General features: G+C 41.7%; 1 protein-coding gene across 1 annotated transcript; it reads left to right on the forward strand.

Moving 5' to 3' along the window:
- The first annotated feature begins 678 nt into the window (after window positions 1-678).
- LOC143905899 (uncharacterized) lies at window positions 679-5909 on the forward strand. Its single transcript, XM_077421556.1, has 3 exons — window positions 679-710; window positions 1776-3433; window positions 3520-5909. The coding sequence occupies exons 1-2, from the start codon at window positions 679-681 to the stop codon at window positions 3391-3393; spliced, it is 1650 nt and encodes a 549-aa protein (XP_077277682.1). The 3' UTR covers window positions 3394-3433; window positions 3520-5909.
- The last annotated feature ends 5860 nt before the right edge of the window (window positions 5910-11769 follow it).

Genomic DNA, 11769 nt, shown 5'->3' on the forward strand with positions numbered 1-11769 from the left:
GTTATGGTTACATAAACAATGCGCAAAGTAAAATTAAATAATAATTAATTTAATAATTTAATAATTTAATAATAAATAATTTAATAATAGAGAAATTAATTTTGTCTTGTTAAGATAGGTGTCACACTGTGAAACGAAGAGTTCTAAAAAAGCATTGTGGAATTACCTAGAAAAATTCGACTAGAAAATATTGGCTTTTTTTCATATGGCATACAGACGTCGAGGATAATCAGTGTCAGTTATCATTAAACATGGTAGGCTGGTAAGTTATTTGTATATAAAAAATTTTAGTCCTAATTATATTTAAATCCATACAATAATGAAAATATATAGTGACTAATGTCAAAACAGCCTATAAACTTACGCACATTTAATTATTTTTCGATTTAGCGATCGAATACTTATTTTGATGGAAAATTTCTTCAGCTTTTTAATGCCACTTTATTTTTTTGAGCTGTGATTATCAGTTTTTGTTATACAGTTAAATAACGTGCAGATGTCTTATTCATAACAAATTCAATTTTGGCTCATCCGCTCTTTTGGCATTAGTCACGCGATGTATATCCAAGAAACAAAATCAAATATCATCAAATATAAAATAAAATCTACCATTATTCTAATTTTGAATTATAGTAAAACATGCATAAAATTCGAATTTTGTTGTAAAAGAAGGAATTGATGACGTTAGGTTATTTAAAGTCTAGTAAAAGGTACAAAAGTTACGTGCATTCCCAAATTTCGTTTCCAAACTTTGTTTTTATTTTTTTAAATAAATAACAATTTTCGGAGAATTATATACCGACCGGAATTTTAACGGATTTATCGACACAACCCAGATCAGACAAACAATAAAAACAAAAGACTATTGAGACTATGTAATTTCTTCTGTTCGTTTTCTTCTCCTGTGTTTAGTATTATTATAGAACTCATTATTGAGTGAAAGTGTTCTGGATGTTCAAATAAAAAAGAAAGTATATTGTATTGAATGTATCACCGTGAGAGTAAGTTTTCGTTTAAAAAAATAGTGAAATAGTGTAGTAATCTTTGACAATTTTCCATGATCATAACACATCTGCCACATTAAACGATAATAATCTAGATCCATCCCAATAGGAAAATGGATAAAATTTCTAAAAGATATTTGCTCAAATATTATACACTAACTGCATCAGGAAAGGAAAAAATTTCACAATAATTGCATTAATAATGTGCTTCGCCATAACGTAGCGGTTTTGTCGGGATAAAATTTTTAAATGAAATTTGCCCAAAAAGTGATATATTCAATTTAGAGTATAATTTACGCACAATTATTGTGTTATATTTATTATAATTGTGTAATATTTCATGTCATAAAACATTTCAAAATTATAATTTCAGAATAATTGTACATTTTAAAGCATACATATTGATTTATTTTATTTCACAAAATATTCTAAAAATAATAAAACTTAAATACATTTATAAATTATTAGAGGTAATTTCTTTCCAAATTTAATTTTGCCATCATTCCACTAAGATTTGCCATAATGCTGCTAGTTTGCTGAAATACTATTTAGAAATAAATTGTGCAAATATTTATCAATATTTGATGAAAGGTCTAAATTTCTTCATGTATTGTTGCTAAATATAGAGACATAATTGTAGCATTCCAAATTTCATTAAGATTTCGTCATATAATTTATAAATGTTTTCCTATCGGGGCATTCAATAAGTTATTTTTCTGATTGCTGTAATGAATATTGAGAGTATGTAATTTTTTTTTTCATTTTTTTTAGATGGGACGGCCTTGTAGAGAAAGAATCAGCCTCGCAAAAACCTATTCGAGCTCCTAGTTCATCTGTTAAAGAATCGGAATTCCCGCGAAAAGCTGCTCCAGTTTCATGTTCATTTGACGAAGAATTAGGATTCTTGTCGCAAGAACCCATATCAGATTCATGTTTACTCGACAATGGATTAGGAATCTTCTTGCAAGATTCCACTCCAACTGCATGTGCAGCTAACGGAGAATTAAAACTCACTTTGAAAAAATCACCATGTTCAGCAGATCAACATTCAGAATTCTATTCCCAAATACCTGTATTATCTTCATGTTCAGCAGGTATTAAGTCAGCGCCTTCAGTACGAAAACCGGCATCAGATCCACGTTCAGCAGACGAAAGATCAAAATTCTCATTGCAGCAGCCATATATAAATATGAATTTTAATTCAATAAGTCTATTGCGCGAGAGGGCTCGCATGGTGAATGACTCTGATTTGAAGAGTGGTGAAGCGTGGAAAGGACTTGTCAATGAGGAGAGCTGTTTTGTAGACGTTAATGAAATAAGTCCTGAAAACCAAGAAGAATCAAAAAATATTCAAGATACTTCTCAAATTCTCTCTGAAGTACTCGACCTTCAAAGCAGCGACATCGCAAACATTGATCGAAATTTTTTTATTCAGCCAAATAATAATACTCATGGCTTTTCTAAAAATTATGAGCAAGACAAACTTTTTACAAAAAAGGATCCACACGCTGAATTGTCAACGCCAAATTCAAAAGAAGTTATTTTCTCGAGTACGCCATTAATCGACCATAATTATTCAAAATTATTATCAGATGAAGAAGTATCGACTGAATTTCCTAAAGGTGACCAACAAAATTTGAATCCAAAATGTAATAAGAACAAACCTGCGAAAGTAGGTTTCTATTTTCAATCATATCCACAAATACGATTTCTCAACGAGAGATTTGATAATGGAGGAAAAAGAGGTTTTCTTTTGAAGAATGGGCTAAAATTAGAAATCATAAAAGTTGGTAATATTGCTGTGGATCTTCAAAAAACTTGTGGGTTTGATGCCATCATCCATATATTGCATTTTGGTGCACTTTATGATTCTCGATATCATTTTTCTATACAGTCATCGAATAATCGCGCATTAAAATTTGTATGCAAATTTATGAAAATGGGCCCAACTATGGAAATACTTCGTGAACGCATTGTCCTTTTAAATGAATTTTATCCGATTGTAAAAGATCCTGAAGCTCCATCTATCAAACCGCACAAGTTGATTGCAGAAGACTCGATTACTCAGATATGGAAGAATCTCTTTTGTTGTTCCGAACCGACTGAGCCAAGTGCAATTAGATCGTCTGAATGTAATAATCCGGAATGTGTATTGCCATTACCAATAGATGTTGCATACTTTGAAGCAAATATCAAAATGATAAATACCAAAGGCATTCAAGCATTGCAAGATGCTGTCTTATTTAATAAAAATGATTACCAGGGTAAGTGCCGACAAAAAAATGCCCAGGAACAGTTACTAAAACGACTCGTTCAAATTTCCACATCTTTATTGATTTGGATACGAGGACACATCGTAAGAAAACACATGGTCTCAAATACCAGTTAGCAGATGTTCCAATTACACTGAATTTTATAAAACAGTACCGGTATGTTTAGTAATATACATATAAATATCGCTTATTATGTATCGTTTTATTTACTTATTAAACATAAAAAACTGTATTGTTTTCAGCTTGATAGGTGTCATCGAACACATTCCTGGTCACTTTATTGGCTACTGTCGAAAACCTTCAGGACGATGGCTGAAATGTGATGATATGCAATTAAATGTCGAAGAGTGTGACGAGACAACAGTAATTACACCGATTGGGGCCATTTATATCGCGCTATGAATCTGATGTGCAGTTGAATCTAACTGATTATCTTAGAAGAGTGCAATTATGTCTATATTATAGTCCGTAAATGTTTATTTTATTATAAAATAACAGTTTGCTCAGTTCTTTCATTTTATTATTCACATCTTTAATTAAGATATTATTCTTAGTTATATTTATGTTAAATTGTGATGTGTATATAATTTGTGATCTACTTACTACTAGATAAAAATATTTTTTAAAGATTTTTTACATAAACGTTTAAGTACAAAAAGCAGTATAACGAAATATGTATATGCATATATATATATATATATATATATATATATATATGTATTGTGACGTTGCGGCCCGCCGCTTCGTGGCAGCGCCCCGCCGCCGTCACAAGGCGCGGAAATTTGCGCCCAGGGACGAGCCAGAGAGGCGACGACGAGATCTCCAGAGGCCAAAAATCGATATCGTTTCCGCGTTTTGATTATTCTCTTATTTTCATGGGTAATTGTAATGCGTACGGCGCCTCACCCACACCACGGCGAATCTTCGAGGGAGTACCGAGGCCGAGAGGGTTCCGGGAGGACCAAGGACCGAGGAGGGGTGGCGAAAGCGGAAGCTACATGGATCCCGGGCGGCGAGAGCAACGCGGCAGGCGTGCGGCGAATGAGACAGCGATGGACAAGGCCGCCGATAGCGGGGCCCCAGGCGCCTGGGGAAAACCCGGTCTCAGCAATCTGCCTCCACGAAGTACCGGCCCGCGGGGTGACTGATCACCGCCCCGAGGCCAAACCAGATGCGCACCGGCTAGAACAAAGTCCAGTCCGCTGCCCAGGGACAAATTGTAGAAGTCGCTACGCCGCCGAGGGACCGTTGCGCGCCCCCGAAGGATCCACCTTACGACGATTCTGCGTGAGAATATCGCGCGAGCTTGCACGCTCGCTCTCGATTGGTTGGCACGCCCCTACGGAAGGGGGTGCCGCATCGATTCCGTTATCGAGCGAATATAGCGAGGCACTCTCTGGTCGTCCGTCGGCGAGTGCGAACGTTTTCTTTAAAAGCTACGCGATAGCCGCCCCGAGCCGGGAAAATCTGTTGCGCTGCGGCGATCCTCCGTACGAGGTGACGGCAAGGAGCCCTACGAGGAGACATCACACCGGTGAGGTTGCCCGCAGTAATTAATCGCGAAATGTAACGCCACGACGCCGCCCTCCGGTGCACGCTCTCGTCCGGGATAACGTTGTAATATCGCGACGCATGCGGTCCCTTGAGACCGCGTACCGAATGGCGATCGACAGAGAGAGCGAAGGGCCTCGGGATGGTATTGTGGCCGCGGAATTGAAGTAAAGACGCGATTGCGAGCCTCTGGAGATCGCGATAGATTCGTGGCGAAATCGGTTACTGCGCGTCCGTTTCGCATAATGTCCGCGCTCGTGGTTGTGCCTCGCGCCTTAAGTGTTCACGGCGCATCCAATTTTCAAACATTGCTCTTGCGGAATTTCGCATGCGTCGGCACATCATTCGCGTTAATCGGCCGTCTGTGAGTGGCTAATTGCCTCAGAGAATCGTGCGTGTCAGGGGAGTTATGTTCGGATGCGTTGTTCGGTGATTGCGTGTTATTATTGCTCGCGGTAATCCCGCACATGTTCCTCGCGTTTCTTCCAGTATTTCGCGCTACGCCGATTGCCTCGGCGTCTCATTTTCGCGTTCGGAAATCACTGAGGGCAGTATTGTCTTTGCCCGAATGACTGGCGTTGCCTTGGGTCATTTCTCGCGTTAGATTAAGTCCGCATTTTCGCGTTTGTTATAGTATTTCGCGTCTCCTTGCGATCGCGCCGAAATTGACCTCGCGTTATTGGTTTGCGTTCGATCCTCATTGCGTTGGGACGTGGCTTACGCCACGATTCATACTTGCGTTAGGCTTAAGATAATTGGCGACAGAATTCTCGCGCGACTCCCGGCGTTGCGTTCACGCGCTCCGAGCGGGAGGTATCGCCCTTTCGCGACCTTTCCTGCGAGATCTTACTTTCTATTTCTGTGATTATTCTGCGTTTACGGTTGATGTTCCATATTAATAGTAAGTTTTGTCATACTGTATCTCTCAGCGCCTTCTGCGCGTTTATTATACGATAACGCCGTACTTCGTTTATTCTGGTGTCCGCGCTATTACTAATCCCTTTGTTTCATTTCTGGCGCTCGCGCGACTGATGATATGATTTGTCTGACCGACCGAATAAATGTTATTTTGATTTGTTAATTGCTTGAGTCGTGGCCTTATTTATGGCGTGTCACCCCGCCGAAGATCGCGCCGCCCTTCATCACCCCCGCCCCAGCCCTTAGGTCGAGCTAGCCGATTCCTCGCACATCCGCACGTCTCGCTTTGCGTCTCGTGTTGGTTTTAGGTCGCGATTTCGCGGACGCGCGTTGACGCGTCTGGCGCCCAACGGTAAATTCGTTTCGCGGAGTGCCGGAGGTGCGAGGGAATCGTCGGAGAGGCCCGTCATCCCGCTCTCCTTACTCCTTTTGATCCGACATCACGTCCCGGAGCGGTCCGGGAGTGAAAAAGTCGTGACAGTATGTATGTATGGTATATGTATATGCCCAAGCAGCATTTTGACGTCCGCCCGACGTTAAGATAAACACACTTAACGTTGGTATCCAACGTTTTTGCTACGTCGTTTCAACCCTCTTTTGCACTAATTTGGGGAATCAAATTTAGGTTGTACCAACGTTGGAATCCGACTTATATAAGTTAAATTGAGGTTACATTTTTTCCACCAGTTTTAACGTTGGTATGTAAACTTTGATTTTGTACACTCTGCTAGACCTGAGGTTATTTTTTCACAACGTACATTTTAGGTGTAGTTTTCGTGCTTCCATTCAAATGTTACGTCCTGCAGACTCCACGATATCCCTTTTTCGCGGGAATCTTTATGCGCCTAAGATAGCCCTAAGATTAGAATAAACAAGCCAAGTACGGACGGTTATCGATCGGGGTGAGGTTAGATCTCCTGCATTCCTTTTTTTTAGGATCAAACTACCTATTTGCTTGGGCAACTAAAAGCAACCTCTCAGATGATAAATTACTAACAGACGGGGGATATAGTGACCAGATTCTTGTCAACCTCGTCTGGCTCATAACTATAAATCCGGCGATACAACGCGCAGAAAGGAGCCTTAACTTGAGACGAGGGATGATGGGGATCTGTATTATATCGCGCGACTCACTCAAAACTGGGCGTGCGATGTTCCGACAAACAGAAACGAAACCTAATACGTGGTTTTAGAAATCTTAAGAGCACGTGGCAGAAGTTTCTGTTTGCAATAAAACTGCACTTAAAATTTGGAAGTATGGATCGTCTGTCAACATAGACACAGGGTCGCGAGATAAGTAAGGAACCCTAATAAAAAAGGAAATCGGAGATAGCCAAAAAACAAATGAGTCACTGGAAAGAACCAATGGGTTACACCCCCAATAAGACAGTGGAGGCCAAGAGGGGGGCTCACCAATGAAAAACCGCAAAAATCGATAACCGTCTCTAGCTTCCCAGGATAGGCGAAAACTTAAGAATCTACCTCTTGGGTGAGGAACATCTCAACCAATAAAAAAATCCGTTAAACAAAATTAGAAACATCCCGCCAACCCGAAATTCTTTAAACAATAAACCAGACACACCCCACATGAAAACCACCCCTTCCATTCCCTACATTTTCCTATATAAACCCCGAGATTGCGACACGCCACGCTCAAAAACTTCTCAGTCTCTTCAAGCCTCTGAAGATTTAGTCTGCATTTCGGCAATATAATCGTGATCTCTTCCGTTTTCGAGTCACGATTTCGCACTTAGAGTCTGTGCAAAACATCCAGCACCACTTCAGTCGCTCCGACTCATCCACCAGCGACACCCAGAAGAAACCCATTCGTTTGAACTCATCAAGTAGTAAGTCCCGTAAATTTCTTGATCCTGCTTTTTCCGCGTTATTGCCCCCCCCTTCTTAAACGGTCTATCGATTATCGGTCCCTCGGAAGGTCATTATATATTTGGGGCCGGTCAGTGTATACATCAGGTTCCCAGCGGTCGTTGGCGTTGTCGTGGGCCTGACTTGCCTCCCGGCGTCTCGCCGCTGTCGTGGACTCAGCTGGTCCACTGACCTCCCTGAGCTTATGCTCGTGGGTCGGTTAATGTAGGCATCGAGTTCCCAGCGGTCGTTGGCGTCGTGGCAGGCCTGACTTGGCTCCCGGCGTCTCGTCGTTGTCGTGGGCCCAGACTGTCCACTGACCTTCCCCCCCCTAAGTTTCACGATTTCCTTTTGTTCACTTCCGACCGGGTCCGAGAGAGATTGACTAAGAATAAGTAAATATTTTTAGTGGACCCGAAAGCCCTGGGACCGAATCTCCGCACAATTAGGCGACACCGAAATCGCCAGAACAAGCGGGCGCGACGGGAGGTCGAACTCCCCCGGGAGCGGCTCAACGCCAGTCCTCCGCGACTCGCCACCCCACCGCCCCTAGTAGTTTCTACGAAAGAACCTGGCTGTTCAAACCAGGATTGTCCCACTACCATTCAGCCCTATCGCCCAGTCGTCCTACCCTCCCGCCCATTAGTCGAACATCGCCCTATTTGCCGTGTGGGTCCGTTTCGCGTGGTCTTCCCTCGCGTGGTCCCCGTTAACCCCGATCCAGTCCGCTTCCTAGAACCTCCCGATTCCCCCTCCTCTTCCCGAAGTCCGTCCCCGACCTCCTCGACCGCCTCGACTCTCGACCACGAGGAAGTAGTCGTTCCCGAGATGATTACTCTTGACTAATTATTTCTTTTAATACACACACCGCACCCCTACAACTAATTTAATTTTATTTCAATGGCGGTATCCTTATTTTCCATTCATAAATTCTTGTATCACCCCGCAAACACCTCCATATATTTGTTTTAATTGTGACTTAATTTTAGTTTAACACACACTACACGCACTCTTACATTTAGCTAAATTTATGTAACTTCATTCCTTAAATAATTGTGATAATGGCGGGCAGAATGGCCATTCCCAAATAGGTTTTCCCTTAAAAATCCTCCCCGCACTTATGTACCACCCGAGAAGAATCTACACACGCTACACACATATCCGACATTCACACTTATATTCAGTTTATCTGCTTAATTCTTATTTATTGTTCACCTAGCTTATATTATTGTAATAGAATATATTATTGTAATAAAATGTTTAGCTTACGTTAAATGTTAATTTCAAACTGCATTGAGATTTATAACTAAAAAACCTCTAACCCTACTCCTCCACCTCTCGAAATCGCACGAGGTCCGATCCTGAGTTAAAGGGATTAAATTCTCTGACTCGAAAAAGGACCGACGATCGCACCGCTCATGAAAGGCGTCCTAAGGTCTTTACAGACGTTGACCCTTTCTGAGTCATAAAAGTGCGTTCGGCTCGCGCCACGCGTCTCCGAGCGCGTACCTGCGAGCGACATTTGTAAGTACCTGGCTGCGTCCTCCCTTCCCCCGACCCCTCTGGCTAGCCTTTTCCTTGCTTTCCAGATTTTCACATCTTAATCCCGGGGTTGGACGTAACACAAACCATATGACGGCATTGGTGTAATAAATGTATCATAATACGTACTTATCAATTTGGTACAAATAAAATGGCTTTATAGGAAAAATATAGTTTGCGCAGTCTTTGATACTATTGTAATTTTGCCATAAATACACGAACCCAGCACTGAAATTGTATAACAAAACCCACTTTATTGATAAATGTGGAAATGATAGGTCAAAATTAGACGAATCCTTTCTAAAATATTCCAATTTACTAAATATTCTAATAAATAACTAAAATTTTCCAAAGTGTAGATTTTAATTTTTTTTCATCAAAATTACTTTTAAGATAAATATGTTGTCAAAACTTTAACAACAGATATTATATAAATGCTTTAAATTGTTAATAAAGTGCGTTAAAAAATTTAAATCTAAATATACTGGAAAATGGATTATTTGCCTTCCTCTTTGAGGAATGAAAATGGCGAAGTCAGCGTTTCACACTATATCAAACTTTACGTAGTAAAAGGTGCGATAAATTCTACTAAAATTTGTCTTTTCGTATAAAATAATTAACTTTTTCCGACTTTTCCAAACTAAGTAGTATACCACTGTAGGCAAAATTGTACCTATATTGACTAAAAGTCTTAACAAGGTCGCCAAACTGACTTAACATGTCAATAAAGTATTAATTAGTTGAAAATTCTATACTAGATTTGTGAATGAGTCGTATATCTTAACCAAATCCGACCTATGCAATACCATCTATATGGTGATTTAAAGCATGGTTATGGCAGCCGTGCAGCCGAGCGAACGCGCTCTCGAGCTGTGAACCGCGCGGCGCGCGCGCGTTATTTCCCGACGACGCGACGATAACCGCGTGAGATGAGATGGACCGGTTCGGCCGTGGATCGTCAACATTCGTCGCATAGTCCTCGTAGCTCACGCACGACGCCGCGAATTGCCGTCGACGATGCCCGCTTGACGCAGCAGTAATCTGCTCTACATTTTTTTAGGCAGAATTTGTTACCATTTCTCGCGATTTCTTAACGTCAGTCAGAAATGACCACAGGCGACGTTTCACAACGTTAGCGTTTTACAACGTTTGATAACAAAACGTTGGTTTACGTTGGGAATTACGTATTGAAGTCGCTCGAAAAGTGTAGTGCAGAGTATAACGTCAGGCGAACGTTAAATATCTTAACGTCGGGTAATAGGACTTAAACTGTTTCGAATTTGACGTTGGGAAAGTGATAAAGAAGCACGTCGTAATTTTAACGTTTAGACAACGTCCGAAAAACGTTAGTAATTATAAGTTACATTTTATAACTTTCTTGAACCGCTTACAACGTTGTGATTAGTAGAAAAGTAGTCCTTAGTCGGAAAGTTAACCGAAAAATGCTGCTTGGGTGTATATACTGTCACGACTTTTTGCACTCCCGGACCGCTCCGGGACGTGAGCCGGATCAAAAGGACTTAGGAGAGCGGGATGGATGGCCTCTCCAGTGATTTCCTCGCACCTCCGATACTCCACGAAATGTTCCGAATGTTAGACGCGTACCTTCGCGTCCACGAAATCGCGAAAACCTAAACGAGACGCGAAACGAGGTGTGGAGGTGCGTGGAATCGGCTAGCTTGACCTAATCACGGGCGGGGTTAATGAAGGGCGGCACGGCACTCGGCGGGGTAACACGTTAATTTCATGCTCAGTCAGATAACAAAGAATATAACATTTATTGAGTACTGGTTGTCGAGAAAATAACAACGTTTATCCATCCGGCTTCGATCAAACATAAGATAATTTCGATAAATAAATCAAGAATAGCCGGTGGCGGGGTGTCGAGATTCATTTAACAGATCTAATATTACTGCGGACGCGAGACACCCACGGAGTATTAATTGGGTCTCTAATAAACCCGCTGAAGGTTCTATTCTCAAACAATTAATAATATGATATGAATAATATGAATAATAATAAGACGCTTAATATCACTCACGAGAGTGAGGTTCAACACAAAATGTCGCGAAATAAGGGTACGTCACGCTTGGATTGCGTGGAAACCACGTCCGGGACCGTACGAAAACTCTGTCGCAATAATATCTTAACTTAACGCGAGATATTCGGCTCGGGCGCAACGGGAAGGCGCCGAGTCATTTAACCAAGCCAGTCGCGATATCGCTAATAATGTTGGGCGCCAGGTGTGGAGAAGGCCACACCACCTTTGACTCGAAGTGCTCTTCTAATATCCACGGAACGCCAGGAAGAACTACGCAATTAACATCTAAACGCACGAAGCGTGTGAACGCCGGTACTTTATTAACGCGAGTATAGGACGCAACGCAAGTAATACCGGACGCAAAGTTTCTCAACGCGAGAGCACAATTCTCAGCCCGTAATAACGAGATCCGAACACCGATCGATACGCTAACACCGACGCTCGAACACCAGAATTTCCCGACGCGAAGAAACGGTACGCAATTGACGAACTACCGGCCCGTATGCGGCCGTACACCAAGGTCGCGAGGACAACGCAATATACTCGCGACATCGAACGCATCAACGCCTATCGC

Source organism: Temnothorax americanus, unplaced genomic scaffold (genome assembly GCF_048541705.1).
Source record: "Temnothorax americanus isolate GAGA-0224 unplaced genomic scaffold, ASM4854170v1 Scaffold69, whole genome shotgun sequence".
Taxonomy (NCBI): Eukaryota; Metazoa; Arthropoda; class Insecta; order Hymenoptera; family Formicidae; genus Temnothorax; species Temnothorax americanus.